The sequence below is a fragment of the Corapipo altera genome, unplaced genomic scaffold (assembly GCF_003945725.1).
Source record: "Corapipo altera isolate COAL_440 unplaced genomic scaffold, ASM394572v1 64, whole genome shotgun sequence".
Taxonomy (NCBI): domain Eukaryota; kingdom Metazoa; phylum Chordata; class Aves; order Passeriformes; family Pipridae; genus Corapipo; species Corapipo altera.
In genome coordinates this window covers 5,486,245-5,503,075 of record NW_020884893.1, presented here as the reverse complement: position 1 = coordinate 5,503,075, position 16,831 = coordinate 5,486,245, and the positions used below count along the sequence as shown (strand labels likewise).

General features: G+C 42.3%; 2 protein-coding genes across 11 annotated transcripts in view; one reads left to right on the top strand and one right to left on the bottom strand.

Annotated features, from left to right (window-relative positions):
• Positions 1 to 8,752, top strand: part of LOC113948298 (serine/threonine-protein phosphatase 4 regulatory subunit 1-like) — a 33,544-nt gene extending 24,792 nt beyond the window's left edge. For 5 of the 10 annotated variants that reach the window (XM_027645763.1, XM_027645764.1, XM_027645762.1 and 2 more), the window contains 3 exons: positions 77 to 4,012; positions 4,819 to 4,916; positions 5,992 to 8,752. The gene's annotated coding sequence lies outside the window, so the exon portion shown is untranslated. The remainder of the gene's footprint in view (positions 1 to 76; positions 4,013 to 4,818; positions 4,917 to 5,991) is intronic. The other 5 variants (XM_027645765.1, XM_027645768.1, XM_027645767.1 and 2 more) reach the window with 5 other exon arrangements.
• A 2,433-nt stretch (positions 8,753 to 11,185) lies between these two features.
• Positions 11,186 to 15,452, bottom strand: CUNH20orf85 (chromosome unknown C20orf85 homolog; the record flags this gene model as incomplete). Its single annotated transcript, XM_027646064.1, has 5 exons — positions 11,186 to 11,553; positions 13,654 to 13,749; positions 14,691 to 14,772; positions 15,314 to 15,354; positions 15,387 to 15,452. Coding segments are annotated over 5 exons (420 nt in total), but the record flags the coding sequence as incomplete, so codon positions are not given.
• Between the last annotated feature and the right edge of the window lie 1,379 nt (positions 15,453 to 16,831).

Below are 16,831 nucleotides of genomic sequence, written 5' to 3'. Positions count from 1 at the left end.
CATCAATCTGAGGGTGGTCTGTCTAAAGCACAATCACTGCAGCAGAACCCTCTGCCTTCATTTCTGGACTTTGCAGTGTTCCTGAGTTGTGACCACAGCGTTCAAAGGCAGCCAGAATCCGGCAGGGAGCTGTGCCTGAGGATCCTGCTGACCAGGAACGTTTAGAGAGGAAGGTGGTTTGCAGAGGGGAGCCAAAAGCTATTAATTTTCTCCTGTGCTTCCAACAGCCCGTTTGGGTTGGTTTGATGCCTAAGCCAGGCTGCAATTGAGGTCAGTGCTTTGGTTTCCCTTTAAGCTCCAGTTCTCTATACACTGTTCTGTTTGCACCATTTGCTTGACATGACTGTCTGCTCTGGGTTGATGGTGTTTTTCTAGAATTCCTGTGTGTACAGAAGCTAATAAAGGAACTGTCAACTCAGAAAGCCCCTCTTAAAATACAGTTCTACTGGCTTGGGGTAAGAAATGCACAGATCCCTTGGCCAAGCCTCCTCTGTGGAATTTGTGATGCCATTGCAATTCCTTTGGTTTCCAGTAGCCAAACAACCCCTGGGGTCAAGCAGAAGTCAAGGTATAAAAATGGATGGCTGTGAGCCTCCTTACCTGTTAGCTGCCATGTGTTAGAGGGATGATGTGGACTGCAGCAGTTCTGTTCCCTCTCCTGGTGAGTGTTTGTGTGCATCATTCAAATGTGTGCGTGTGTTTGAATTCCAGCTCTCATTGATTGAATTGGTCTATGATAATAAACAGTATAAATAAATCAGGTGGGAGTTAAAGCACTGGGGAGGGGAAAATTAAATTCAGTGCAGTGACCTCGAGCAGAATGTAATTTCAAAAGTGCCTTAAATATGCTGATGGCATAAAATAAGGCTGAGGAAGTTGGAGGGGCGGGAGAGTCGGGGAGAGAGGAATAAAACAAAATTACTTGGATTTATCAGGATTACAGGCAGATATGGTTTATGCAGTTTATTGTAGGGGAGTGTCATTCATGAGGCCAGGGACCAAAAGTGATCAGAGAGCAGTGGGAATGAGGGCGGTGTGGATACGGATCCGAGCATGTGCAGCACCAGGGGAAGGCTCTTCCTGGGAGCAAACCAAGCAAAGCAGGGAGGAGGATGGGGGGATACAGCCTTGCCAGCAGGAATTACAGGGACAGTCAGGCCTTGTCTGTTGGTGTAAAACATGCAGGAATCCTCTCGGGCTGGTTTGATGAAGCAAAAACCTTCTGGCTGTTGCAGATGAAGAGAGGAGAATCCAGCTTTTGATGTTACAGGAAACATGGTCTGTAACTGAGCTGCCTAATAGTTCATAGTTAGTTCATCACACTAATTTCAGACTAGAAAAATAAAAAAATACTTTGTTTTGGACTAATGACCACCCTAACAGCCAGAAGAAAGCAAAGAAATTGGTGAATCCTTCCAGTTGGCTCATGTAGAGGTAGATCCTGTGGGTTTGAAAGTACTTGTTTTCTTCTGGTTTTCTTTCCTTCTTTTTGTTTATTTTAATTTTTTAAATATTTGATTTGTCCCTTAAATTGTAACCTTTTTTTCAGTTGTGGCCAAGGAGCTTTTGAAACCCAGTCAAAGGCAGAAGCACTAAAAGGAGAACTCTGTGCATTGAAGTCCATCCGTGTCCTTGCAGCTTCTGTTGTTCTGTCAGATACCATGTTAACTGTCCTCGTTTAAAAGTGCTTTCTCTACCTTGACCCATATCTCTAAATGTCCCTTTTATACATCTTCTCCTCAGAAGAAATTAGATATTTGAAAATATAATCTTCCTGTCTTACCTTTTAGCACCCCAGTTTCATTTATATCCAGAAAGATTCCCAATAGTTGATAATTTCCAGTATCTTAACACCTAGGGCATAGCAATAACACATGGACCTCTCTTTTCCTTTGAGTCCTCCCTGCTTGGTGCTGCAGCACATGAAATCCATTATTCTTTGGAAGCCACAGCTTGAGTTTGCCATAGCTGAGTAAGACAGTGAGGACCTACAGGGAAAACTGAACTGGGAAGGGCAGAAGTGAAAGCAAGTCACAAACAATTTCCTACCTAATCCTTGTGTCATATCGGAATTAAATCATAGGGACTGGTAAAAGAATCCTTGGGGAAGCAAGAGATGCACTTGGAATTTTCCCTTTTCTGAGTCTCTTCAGGTTTTGTGGTCTCTCACTGATGTGCTGCCCAGTTGAGTGTCCCTGCCCAGGATTCTGGGAGCAGGCTGGATGTGCTCTGAAGTGTTTTCTACCCCACCAGTCACGGATCTTCCTGTGACTGCTTCTCTTGTTGCAGTAGTGGTGACAGAAGGCTGACCTCCACGTTTCTGTTATCCCTCAGTTCTCCACAGCAAACAGTCAGCAGTAGCTGGAATCTGCATCCTTGGAGTTGTGCTGTCAGTTTGGGCTGTTGTCACACACTTAGCTAATACCCTCCAGTAATTTTATTTCTTATTCACATGCACTTAATGTCCTTCGTCATTAGACTGAAAAATGTTAACCTTGTCATAGTTAGTGACTGGAAGCAGAAAAGTCCTTTTAATTCTCAGGGGAATGAATTCTAATTTTCTGCTTGTCAGAAAGTGACATTTTACATATTTTTCTCTTTTTTTCCCCCACCAGTTTAGTGCTAAATTTAAATGTGTGTGTCATAGGAACAGACCTTTAGTCTGTGCTAAACACCCCAAAAGCCTTGGCGGGTGTCCAGTGCATGAGAGCCTTGACCAAGAGCTGCTGCTAAAGCTCATTTCATGCACTGCAGAGAAGGGGAGGTGAGGATGGGAGGTTGGAGATAAGGGGTTATCTCAGAGGGCACATTAACATTGCATGTCAGGATGCATTTTTTTTTTTTCCCCTAGAAAATATGGATGGATGAAAAGCAGCTCATCTGGAATAAAATGTCCAGTGAAGAAACAAATTATGTTAATCAAGCAGACTAGTATTAATATTTGTCATAAAGATGTGACACCTTCTATTTAATGTCACAAACTACTGGGAGCCTTTGAAAAATGTACTGGTGGGAAGGAAAGTTGCCTGCAGATACTGAGTTCACTGTTCTATGAAAGGGAATAACTTGTCTTGAAAATTAGATGGCATTTATGACAAAGAGAAATAATCCTCCCACAGATTACAGCTGTTCACTGCATTGTTGTGCTGGTGGTCTTATCTCATCAGTGGATATTTTATAAGGTTCCTTCCTTTTTCTCTTTTTTTTTTTTTTGATACATTTCCATAAGCCTGTTCTGAGGAGGACATTGTGTGCTGGGAACTGGGTGTATTTTGAGAAAGGGACACCACTACAAAGAACTCTTGAGTCTAAATTGCAAAGATGGGTGAAGTAAAAATGAGGGATGGTTATTTTGCTTTTTACAGATGGGAGCTGAAGCAGGGGAGGTGACTGTTGTGGCCAAAGTCACCCTGGGAGTCCGTGGAATTGCATCCTGATCTTTGAAGTACAGTTCCAGTATTTTACCATATATTGTCTCTCTGTTCCCTTACTGATGAATGTGGACTTAATATGCACATGTGTGATGAGCCAGACATGTTCTGCATATGTTGAGCCAAATTCTGACCTAAGGGCCGTGAGGGGAGCGCTCCCTGGGCTGGTAAGGAGCGTTTGCAGGGCTGGGCTCAGCCCCAGGACTGCACAGTGCTGGCATTTCTAAAGCCCCTCCTGGGCTGAACTTTGCTCCCCCTGCCTGTTTGGTGTTTGAGCCAGTTTGGGGTTCTCTGGAGTTCTGGAGAAGCTCTGGGTGAGGCACTGCCTGGCTCCTTGGCCGACCTCGTGCACTGCCTGCACACCAGATGCTGATTAATGATTAGCATGTAACTAATTAATAAATCAATGCCACAAACAAATAAACCATCCATTACAGTGACTTCCCAAGTCTCTCCCTTCTGGGAGAGAAGGGAGACTTGCAGGCATTCCACCCTTCTCTGTATGAAGGTGCCTCTGGACTGTGTGCTGTCTCTACACCAGGCAGATCTGCTGTGTGGATGAGATTCATTGTATTCCACGGGTAATTCAATATGTGCTGGGGAAAAAATGGACGTTTTTGGTTTAGTTTTGTTCTATGCAGGGGAGGGTGAGTGGTCAGCACAGTCAGTGTGGGCTCAGGAGGAACAAGTCCAGTGTTGTGTGTTCCTGTAAGGCCCTGGCGTCTTGCCCTGAAGGGCTTCATCCACACTGACTAATTTCTGACAACAGCCTTTGAAGTGTAGAGATAAAATCTGATTGCCCAGGCTCCCTCTGTAGCTTTGTGGAGAAAGCAAGGATCCTGTGGGGTATCATTTAAAGGTCTGAATTTGGACTCCAGTCCTGAATCATGATCAGAGCTTAAAATTAATCCACATGGCACATCAGACATCAGTGACCTGAGCCTGTCTGAGCCAAAATCAAGCACCAAATCGAGTTACTGTGTTGTCATCATCAGGCTGTCAGAAGCACAGAAACTTCTGTGCCTCTGGCCTTATTTTTCAAAAATAAAAACCATTTGAAGGTGTCATGATGTGTTATGTAATACAGCTAATTAATGCCCTTGTAGCAACTAACCAGAGCATTCAGACAGAATTTAGAGGTGGTTTCTGAATCTGTTCAAACACCTCCAAATCCAGAATGAGATAAGGGAGGAAATAAATTCCTGATGGGCATGAGTGATTTTTCCATTCTTCTTACACAGAAACTGTATGTACTTGTGTGCAGTTCTTGGGGCATGATTTATATATTGCAATAAATAGCAAGTGACTGTGTACATAATTTAAAGGGACAATAAAGAAAAGCAGATGATTTAATTGAATTGTGCATAATAAAGCTGTAATTTTTCAGGGAAGGCTGAAGTCAACCAGGTGACCAAAGTGACCTACTGGAACCTGAGGGACAGGACAAGCTCTGCAGTGTGGCTGTCACTGCCCTGATGGGGACTGGTCAGTAGGCAAAGGCTTACATGGCAATGCTGTGTATTTATCTTCTTCTCTTCTCCACATAAAAGTTGTGTAAATGATCATTATAGAGCCCTTCTCCGAAGCAGGAGATCCTTCCTCACGGGGTTTGGAGATGCTTTTCCACATCCATGACCATTAACTGCCTGTGCATTACTGGGCTCCAGGACAGCACCAGTGCCAAACACACACATGAAATGAATGAAGAACATATTACAAATAATGGCAGTATTTATGTGATTTGGTGTCTTCTGTGTTGCACAAAGCCTCAGGAGCTGGTTCTCTCCAGCAGTACCAGGGAGCTGATGGGCACACAGCAGTGCAGGGTCTGGCTGCCCAGCAGAACCAGCCTGGTACTGCTGCCAGGTAATGACAGAGCAGCAGTGACTCCAACAGTGCGAATGAAAGGAGAATTAAAAGCAGATTTAGGCAATCCTTTCTCCTCCTTGAGTCCTCTAAGTGCAAAATATACTTCCTATATGCATGCAGGGCACTTTAATTGTGATTTATTGAGTATGAAGAAGATTGTTCCCTCTCAAGTTAAGTGCTGGGCCAAGGTGAAGGAGTTAGTCTCAAGCTGTCCATTGCTAGTACCTATCCCAGTGAAATGCTGATTTTCTCAGCACTCCTACTGAAAAAAAAAACCAGAAGGGTAAACAAACACAATGAAAGACCTGTTTTGGTCAGACCTGTGGTGAGAGCTGGTGAAAGTTTTCTCATTTGGACATAAATAACTCGAATTATTATGGACACAGCTTCTTGGAGAACAAAATAATAAACACTGTCCCTCCATGCTTCCTCACCAGCCTGTCAGTTGTATCTTGGCTTCTCCTGAGAGACTGTAAATATGTGGGGTTTGTTCGTTAGCACTATAATGTTAAGATGGAAGCTGTAATGCACGTGATGGGAGCACAAGAAATTACTTCAGCTTTCATTGAAACAAAGGACATGACTGTGCTCTGGCAATAGGAGCATAATGGCTGTTTAATTTTTCCAGACAGGGACTGGAGCTCACTGGGGGTTTTTTTGGGCTCTTGCTTTGTTTTTGTTTTTGCTCCAGCTTTTAAGGATGAGAATGTTGTGTCTGACGCGTGTCAGCAAGCAAAGGAGATTCACTAGCAGAGCTGGGTCCGTCTTGCTCCCCGGTGAGGAATAAAAGCATGAGCCGTCTCTCACTTCGGGAGGAGAAGGGGGGGCTGTTTCCAGGCTGCGGGAAGTGCGAAGGCATTGTCAGGTTTGGGTCAGGCGGAGCCGGGGCTGTGCTGAGCTCTCAGCAGGACCCATCAGCCGGGTGTCACTCGGCAGCCTGGAGGCATCTCCGGGAAAAGCCAAGACAGAAGCGTGGGGGGCGAAGCTGCCGCCGTGTCTTGTGGTGGTGCAAGACTGTTCTCTGTAACAATGATCTTTGTGGAAAGCAGACACAAAAATGGATAAAAGAATAAAGAGCCTTTATCAAGGAAGCAGAGAGAGAAAATGGCCACTTCTACACTCCCCACACTTAGATGCTAAATAATGCTGTTATCAAAGCTGTTGAAAACTGCTGAACAGGAGTTGTGCCCACATTTAATCCCAGCCTGGTACCTGCAAGGCCTGATCCTGCCCTCAGCTGCATCCAGGGAATCTGATGTCAGTGGGGCCACTGCACTGAAAAGGATGGTAGAGAACGAAGAACTGTTCTGTTTATTTCTTCATGGTTGCATCTGGTTTTGTGCTTTGAAGTTCTCAGATTTATTTCAATCTTCAGGTTTATTTTCACTTCTTTAGGGAAGCAGATAAAGCAGGGAGGGGGAAATATGAGGGATGGGGCCAAATTCAAAGTGGAGTCACTTGGGCAACATAAACAACCTGCAACCCCAAGGTGTAATTTCCATTGGTAAAACCACCTTGAACCAACTAATTGCTTCAAAATTACAGCCAGATTTCAGCTTTGTAACTGCAGAGTGCAGTTCACTTGAACCAGGACAAGGGTATCACATGAGGGAGCTTGGAAGAGAACCTACTGAGCTGCCTCACAGGAAAAATGGTAAAGCTGCATTTCCCTTATTGTCATGCATTTCCTGGACCCAGGTTTATTGGTTTAATCCCTTCTCTCCATTCCAAAACAATCAAATGAATATATACAAATTTAAAAATCCCTAAAACAGTAGCTTGCCTCCATATTGCAATGGACATTGAACAACAATAGATTTAAGGTCCTTTGGCAATTTTGGGTGGGTGAACTCAGTTTTTGCCTGTGTTTGCTTGAAAATTTGGATAGTTGTTTTCCCAACGCTCCTGATTTTGTTTTACATTTAGTTCTCAGTAGTTTAGTCCTTGCTGTGTATGACAGAGCAGATTGAGGGTGATGTTATGTTCACTGGCAACCTGACCAGTTTCAGAGCACAACAGTATCATTTTCCAGCACAGTTAAATTTATTGCAGTGTGGTCCAGTGAAATGGTCTGACATGCTTTCAACTATCCAAATAACAATTTGCTGGGATGTGGAAACCACAGGAGTCAGGAAGAAGGTAGTAGTCTGTGAGTGGGTCTTGTCTGTCTTGCTACAGGGACATGGTTACCTGGGGAAGAAAACACAACATGTTTAGGACTCAGTGCAAGAAGTGCCCTGGGCTGGGATTCACTTGGGGCAGCATTTCTGGTCAGGTTGTCACTGACCCTGTTAGATTAATGTTTGTCACTTTGGTACTTTGTAGAATGTGGAAGAAACCGCAGTGAATCCTTCACTAAAGGGGGAAATAACGTGTGTGAATGGGGAGCCTCAGGTCTCTGAAAAGGGTTTTTAAAATCCTCTGTTTTGTAAGGCAAACAGTCTCAGAACTGGAGTTACTTCAGGCTGACAGAGCAGCCAATAGCAGGAACTGGAGACAGGAATTTGGGCTCGGAGTTAGGAGTGCAGTGGGGATCATTAGGACAGTCACAGCATGTAACTGCAGAAATGTAGAAATGTCTCTTGCAGAACAGTGATTATTCTCCAAGCACTCACCTTGTACAGACACTGCATCACTTGCCTGTGCACATCCTGTGGTTGCTTTTCATTTGGGTTCTTTCAAAATGTACAGCAGCACTGGTATGGTGACTGCATTCTGAGTGCTATTTATTCAGAATCACCATTTCAACTGGCATCTAATCAAAAATCTTTATTCTCTGATGCAAAATGCATTTTAAACAAATAATAATCTTTCAACTTTGAGTTCCTGGTAAAATATCTTATATTAATGAATTTATAAATAGCAAGTGCCAGTTCTATGCCAATTCGAACAGCACAGAAAAGAAGACACTGTGAAGGAAAACACACCAGGTTTTTGTTACCCAATTTTGTTGTTTGTAATATAAATGCTTGTGAGAAAGATAATTCTGATTTCATAGTTCTTTAGCTTAAATATGTTGTCATTTAAGCCTCTACTCTTATTCCTCCAGGAAGCCAGGAAAGCATCTGCAGGCACAGAGCCAGGGGGGCAGGAGCTGTGCCAGACCTGTTTCCATGCCTTGCTGTGGCGACCGGGTATCAAATCCAGTCGCATTTTTGCGTGTGCAGTTCTGAAAGCACCACCCAGAGTAACAGGAGGCTGTTGCCAAAGAACCAGTTCATCTGAAAACAACACTCCAAAGCCGAGCTGGCTTCAGCTCCCTGACCAAGTTCAGTCAGCTGAGGAGGAGTTGCTGTGCAGCCCCCTGTGCTCACCGAGAGCTGCCCAAGGGACGACACCAAATGAGAGTTGGGTTGAAGCACAGGAGACATGTAAATATACTGGCACCTTGTTTGCACATTTTGGTGCTGGGTCTATGATTTTTATACAGAATTAAAATTTTCTTGACTTTTGCTGCATTTCTGAAGTCGTTTCATTTCGTTTTGAAGCATTTGCTGGTGTGTGCACTGAGTTTACTAACACTGTCCTGACCCTGGAGATGGTGTGGTATTTTATGGTGTGCAGTGACATTTATGTGCCCAACTTGGCTCCCATAAATAGGGTAATTACCACAAATTAAAGGCCAGGTTTGAAACATTACAAGGTGATGTAACAATTCTGTATTGGCCTTTAGGATTCTCAGTGGGGCTGATGACTGGGCAGTCCTTTGTCAGCTGCAAATCCACAACTTCTACACAATTTTTTCAGGTATAGTGGTAAAACTGAAAGTGCTGAGAAAAGAAACATTGAGGTTTATAGTTTCACATAACATCAAAACATTGAATACATGGAGCACTTAACAACTGACATATTTATGCTAGAGGAATGAGTTCCAGTTGTAGACAATACTCCTTGCACATCCCAAATTAGGCTGTATCAAAGTATGTCCTGAAGTAAAGGTACCTTAAAATGGTAGAATGTATAATAAAAACCCCCTTGTTGTTAGTACAGAGTTAATATTCCAAAATCTCTAACTGCAGATGCTGGACAAAGAATTTATTTTGGTTTTCAAAATCTAACCATGGTTCATTTGGATTTCTCTTCATACAAACATCCACTGGATATCAGGTGCCAGCTTTGGTTATTTAATACAACTCTTGGAAAACCAGTAGTCTTGAAGTTCCCCTTTCATTTGGCCTGAATTAATGTAATTTTGTTGTTACTAAATTACATACCAATCATTATTATACCTGTTTATATAAATCAGATAATAAGAGGATCTTAGGACCTTAAAATAAACTGAAGAACCACATGATTAAAATAAGCAAGAGATACAAACCTGGCAATGACAAGAAAGCACACATTTAAAATACTGTTCTTACGATGATCTTGGCTGTTCAAAGAACAGTTTACACAGGTTATAGTTAGTAGCTAAACTGCAATTTAGCTTAAATTTCCAGAGTCTGATTCCAAGTTATTCTTTATTCTGGTTTTTAAGTAATGTGTCTGAAGTTACTCCTGCTATGTGTTCTCATTCTTGGGTAATCCTTCCAAAGGATATGAGTCACTTCTCCATTATTTGTAAAGAATATGGAAAAAGTAAAATATTATTATTTTGTGGGCATTTGGAACTGGATTAAAAAAAAAAAAAAGGTGGGATGTTGATCATTGTGAGTCATTTCTTGGGAAGAAGGGAAGAACAAACACTGGCTGCTGACTTACTGCTATGAAAGCCAAGCACTTAGTGCTGACTCAAGAGGTAGCTATTGATGGCTGCAGAACACAACGGAGATCCTGCAGCAGGATTAAAAAGCAAAGTCTTTCCTCTTTAAGTAGTAAGGAGTTAGAAGGAGCTGCCTGTGTTGACTTCTTGGAGGCTCCTTTTAGTTTAAGCAACCTTCGAGTTTAAACATGTTGGCCAATTAGAATTACATCCTGCTGCAACGCAGTCTCCTTCAGGTTTCCAAAAATCCTGGCAAACCTGCAGGGAATGAAGTGCAAGACTGATCTCCACAGCACGGGGGAGCTACACCAGTAACTCCCAGTGCAATCCTCTGCTGTTCCTGAGCATTGATCTGTCCTGGTTGGGACAAATATTGGTACACACAAAACTGAAGTGACATAAATGCCTCGTAACCCATTTGCATTCTGATCAACTAATTTGAAAAAACCCCTGATTTGATACCAAAACTGATTTTTCAAAGTGACTTCATGTCACTGTGGCCCTTGCAAACTATATTTGTGTACTGGGAACTACTCAATTACTTATGTGTGTAACTACACAGAATACCTGCAAAGAGCACACAATACAAACCCCAGTGTATTTTATAATTATGACTTAACTACACTTATGGTTTGTGTGCTTTTTTCGAGCTCCAGTGGACACACAGTGATGAAGCCTAGTAATTGTTTTTTTTCTGCAGGTGTTTTTTGTTTGTTTGCTGTGTTTTGTTTTTTAATGAGGAAAGCTTCTTTCCAAATGCAAGGATGCAGTCCCGTGGCAGCTTGAGCCGACTGAAGTCACGCCTGACACCCTCCTCTGCATCTTCTCATCCTCTCTGTACAGAAGAGATGGTTTTGTGCCAGCACAGGCACCTGAGAACTCAACAGTGGCCAGGTCAGTGCTCATGGAAAATTAATTCTAAACACAGATTCCAGCAGTGGTAAGTGATGAATTGGGAATGAGCAGTACAGTTGGATTGTCAGGAACACAGCAGTCTGTATTTATATTTGAAGGATGCTGTGAAACTGAGTAGGAGTAGAGGATCTCATGGAGAAACAATTATAAAAATTTGCTCTGTCATTCCAACTTCCAATAAGTATTTTTAAATTATAGTCTTATTAATGCAAATAAAAATAGTACCTGCTTTGTGATCTGTATCTGAGTGTATTCGTTGTTATTTTGCAGTAAACCTGAAGCTGAGTTAACAGCTTGGATGCCACAGGTTTCAAATAATCACTAACAAGCAAAGTGCTCCATGAAAATACATTTACCAAAATGATTGTGGATGTTTACATAAATCACGTGTAAAGCATAAATATTCAACAGTCCACCAGTCCACTGTGGGATGTGTAGCCAGGACTGCAAATGGATCTGTGTGCCTAATCTTTGTTTCCTGTCAGTGGGAGGCCCCCGGGGTCAGTTCAGACTCCTGCAGAGGGCTCCTTTGCAGCTCCGGATCTGATGATCGATCTCCAGCTCCAGCCCTGGCACAGCTGATCTCCAGCCAATGAATCCCTGCGTAGTTTTAGGCACTGGAGGAGATGGAAGCACCTAAAATAAAAGGGACATGTAAAGCTGAATGATGAAAGGGTTTGAGATGGTAATGGCTGTCATGCGACATCATCTTTTGTGCCGTCACGTGGATGGAAATGAGAACGTATAAAAAATAGTGGTTCCAAATGTAGTTTGCTGAGTTAATATCCTGAAAACATTGACATTAATGAAAGGAAACAAGGACTTTGAAAGACAGCCCAGGTGCATGCAAGTTTGATTTATAACACATGATAGTTTATAATTTAATTAGAATAATTTAGGTGCCATTCTACAGCAAGACACAGGGAAAGAGAGAAGTACAAGGGCCAAATTCCAATGAAGCAACTACCTTTCATTTACCACCCTTCTAACACCAAAAAGCAAATTGTTGTTTAGTAGTGTATGTTACCATTCTTTTTTTTTAAAGTTTGGTTCAATCCTAAGGGCTTTAGTGGTTTTATATTCTTAGGAGAAGAATTTTATCTTTGTCTTTAGCTTTTTTTCCATACAGAATCATCATCATCATTATCATCATCATCATCTTTAAAACTAATTAACTTCTCTAAACAGGAGAAATGGTGTTTACTAGTTGCTGTAATATATTTGGTAGCAATGCAGCCACGGAATAATAACTTTATGTCCAAATGCTAAAGATGTTTCTGACCAAGCTGGCTTTTGCATCAAGAACTACTTACTCATTCCACCTTCTTTCTACTTGAAAAGATGGGTAAGGAGCAAGTTAATCTGCAACTAATCTAGCTAAGGAGGAAACCAAACAAAAGCCAGCAGTGTCTGTTCAGTGACTGCTGTGCTTACTTTGGCTGAATCATCTCTGTTGGGCACGTTCTATCATTTTAGCATCTGGGGACTCAGTAGAGCAATACACAGCAAGAGAACAATGTTTCAGTTCTCTTGCCAGAGTTGCTTCACTTTGTTCTTTGGCCAAGATTAGAAAACGTTTATGATATTTAGGTGGAGCAGTTCCTCAAAAAAGATAATTTTTTATGGCCAAAAGTGCCACCCACCGAGCAGGATAACAAAGGGAATCATGTCCCACTTTCGATCTGGGGGAAGGGACTATGAAAAAGCTTTTACTAATCTGACCTAGAGAGGAGAAGAGAGATGACTATTGCTATGGAGGTAAATGTGCAGAAAGACATATAGTTCTGAAAAAGGAGGTGAGAAACTTCACCCTGAACATGTAAACACAGCTAACCCTGATCTTCCTCCAAATCCCGAGGCGAATGAAGCTCTGATCCCTGTTTCAGAGTGCCCCAGGCTCTGCCCGCTGCTGGAGCCGCTCACAGCTGGGTGACTGTCAACACCCCAACCCCCTCACTGCTGAAACGGGGCTGAAACTGTAACTTCACTAAAATTGGTCTTTGAGAGTCTCCAAATTGAACAAGTAGCACTGATGGCAGAAGTGATGCCATTTCATTGCTTTGCCACACTCAGCACTAGCACTTAATTTTTGTTTCAGTTTAATCTCAGTAAAAGCTTTTACAACTTCCTTGCCTTATCTTCCCACCCTTGGAATCCTTTGAAAGAAAGCTGGTTCAGCAAGTAAGAATTTCCAGTCTCCTTTGTTTCCTTAATCTTCTCCAAGTGGACTAACCTTTTTTGTTAGCACCTCCTTACCCTTCTATGAATATATTCCTCTCCCAGTGTCACTGCTTTAGCTGCCTGTATAGTTACCCTATTCATTGGTGATTCTCACACAGTATATTTAGAAATTAAACCTTCACATTCTACTGTCCTTTCCAGCTGTTTGATAATGTCAAGACACCGAACATATATATAAATCATATAATATAAAATAACTATTACTTTGCACATTAGAACTGGCTTCCTATTAATTTGTGCCACTAAAGAGGACAGTGGCACTGTCTGTGCCAGCAAGAAGACTCTCTTAAATAAAGGTAGAAATATTACAACCATATCCAAAGGGCAATTCCTTGTCTTAAACAAATGCTTTTAAAGCATTGCTTGGGTTGCAAATGCAGTTTACTCTGACCTTTAGTTAGAGACCCACCTCTACAAGACAACTGGTTTTTAGAGTTTGTGTGATTTTTTACAAGAGATATTGTTGTATTACAATTTAAAATGTAATTTTCTAACCTTAATGTATTTTTCCACAGGTGTCACAGGGCGAATCCGCATGTGTTCTGGAAGCTCTATCTTGGGCTTTGCATCTTTTTTTTCATCTCCTATCAACTAAAACCAAAATAATTAAAATTTGGACTCTATATATTCTGAAATTTACTGTTCTTTGTGTTATCTGCACCATTCCCCTCGTTGCAGCTGAACTTCCTGTTCTTTCCATCTCAAGCTCTTATTTCAGTGCTTTGGAAATTACTGGATTTTTTTTGTTTGTTTCAGAAGGTGATGTAATTCTGAATTTCAGGTGGAAGGCTAAATATTGCTGCTACACCATGGGTCCAAAAAGAGCTAGAAATACATCTTATATATGTATATATGTCTTATGACTACAAAGCAAAGATTCATCATCACAGCAACTGTGCAAAGCTGGTACATGTCACAGACCACAGTCACCCAGGATGGATAATGAAACCATGAGGACCAGGTTTCAAAGGTGCTAATTTGGATGCCTCCAGGGATTTTCTAGAACTCCTAGAACAGATTACTTCTACACTTATAACCATGCAGGGGCTGCATCAATCCTGTCCTTTAGCAATGAAGTACTGTGATTCCAAATGGAACATTATGTGCTACTATATTCTAATAACATCACTGAGAAGAGACATCACTCCAAATATTTTCGTTTGTTGTAAATTCCCCCACTGACAATTTAATTAGCTGGAACCTTTTCCCCTAGATTTTTAAACTACCATATGGATAGACAAAGGGGAAATATTTTCCTGTCAGTGTGCATCTAGTACTTGTTAACACTACTAGGAGTCATGTTTCTCAAGAGAAATATATCAGAATATGCACAGCATATAAATTACCACTTGCTGTTATTTTATTCAGAGGAAAACTGAGGATTTGAACCCAGTGCAGTTGTTACCTCGGATCCCAGCTTAGCAAAGCACACTCAGTACGTTTCTAGTCTTTGGAGCTCTCCTAATTCAGTGTCCAGATAAATTTGTGTGCAGTTAGATTTCATGTGTTGCTTACATGCCATTCAATTTTACCTCCTCAAGAGGTGTTTTCAAGAACCCCCATTTGTCAGACCATCTTTTCGCAGCATCTCCTTCCTTTTCGACGCATTTTTTCCTGAAACCAACCAAGAAATATTAAAGATTACTACAAAAACTCGCATTGAAAACCAAAAACCCAATGCACAAAGCCAACTACTAATGCTACAAAGCACAGCGGTTTAGCAGGAATATTTAGATATCTACCTTGAAAATAGCTTTTACCTTATTACCTTAACTTATAACACCAAGTTTATGTGTGAGTTACCATTGTCTGACTCAGAGGTAACAGGAAAACATTTTCCATAGGTTTGAAACAGCACGTGTGAACGCAGCGTGTGAGGAAGTGGAGGAGGATGAAAAATAAGCTGCAATGTTCTTTCATTTACTGTGGACTGATCCGATGCCCCACACGCGGCGGGGGATGGAAGCTCTGAAAACCTCGATTTTTTTACCAAGGCACGCTTGTGAAAGCGGGCACAGTCTTTAAACACACGTGAACTCATGAACAACCCCTTCAGCCCGCGCCTCAGCGGAGCCGCGGGGAGGGCAAGGCGGTGGCGGGAGGAGGAGGTGGAGGGGAGCAGCGGCGGCTGCCAGGGGCGCGCTGGGGCCGTTACCAGTAGTTGTCCCGCGCTATGAAGTTGCAGGGCTCCACCTGCCCCCGGTCCCGGTGCGCCATTGCCCCGGCCGGGCCCCGCTAGAGCCGCTCGCGGGCTGAGGGACAGCGGCGGGGGGGGGCGGTGCCCGTGTGGGCGGTCACAACATGGCGGGAGGGGCGGGCGCTGCCGGGGGCGGCCACAAAATGGCGGGGAGCGCGCGAGCGCTCCGTGAGGGGTGGGGTGCCTCTGGCGTTCCTTCTTTTTGTCCTTCGGCCGCTCAGCTGTGACAACACGGCCGTATCTCAGGGGAAAAAGTATCAGTTCCCCACGCCGTGTTTTGTTGAGGCACCTAAGGAAAGCGCGGGAAGCGCGCTTGGTGGTTTCGGGTTTTTTTTTTTTTTTTTTGGGGGGTTTTTTTTTGGGGGGGGGGGGTTTTTTTTTTGGGGGGCTTTTTTTTTTTTTTTTTTTTTTTTTTTTTTAATGCGCCTCTTTTTTTTTAACGTTAGTAGGAAAACACGTTTGGGTTAAGCTGGTGAAAAGCTGGTACCTGGGTTGAGGAACCAGCGGTGTGTCAAAGAAAGAGGTGTTGTCTGAGCTCTTAGTTTAGGGATTAGCTGGGCTCCCCTCAGCAGAGGAGAACTGAACACTGAGCTGAGAGTCTCTTTTAAACCTGGACAAAGGGAGTTGTCCAACAGCCAAAAGCTTGAAGTTTTTTAATCCTTTGAAGTGGACATGAGAAATATTTGAAAGATGCTGGTTTTTATTTTGTTAATCAGCTTGTCAACATGCCCAATGCTCAGAGCGTATGTGTTATGATGGATGTTTGCTCCTGATCCCCAGTTTTTTATTCCTGGTTCCTCTTGATACACACCAACACTATCTTTTAGTAATTGCAGCGGGACACAACATCAATCCTGTGACATACAGTATCTTTCTGATCTCTTTTTCTGGTAAATGTTCTTTATGAGTTACATACCTACAATAGAAGTTCTGAGAAAGACCTCAACACGCTTTATGGGTTCTATGTGACAATCCAAAAAATATTTACAGCTTGTAAAGAGTCCACTGTGTTCCAATACATTAATATTTTTGGCTCTCCATCAATTTTTTGGTAATTTTAATTTCTTGCAGTTCTTTTATAAACCATTTCAACAATGAGTGCAGCCAACTGGCTCTTTGCCCTCGTGGGTTTAAATAGTTCCCTGACCTCTTTCTTTCTGTCTGGAGATTGACTTGTGCAAACACACTGTAAATAGTTAATGGGGCTCTCTAACACCATAGGCGGCTATTATCCTTATTACAAAATAAATTCAGAAAGGTTTGGACTTAAGCTGAGTGGTTTATAGGCAGTGTGTTTGAATGCTTAATTACTAGCTTTTTTTTTTTCATAGAGCGAAGGATCTAAAGGCCTTAAATACTTAAGTATGAGAAGACTATATACATTTATTAGTCATTACTCTATTTGAGTAAGAGGAGAATAAAAACTCCTTCAGTAGTCCTAAAATAGCAATTAATACTGCTCTTCTGGATCTATAA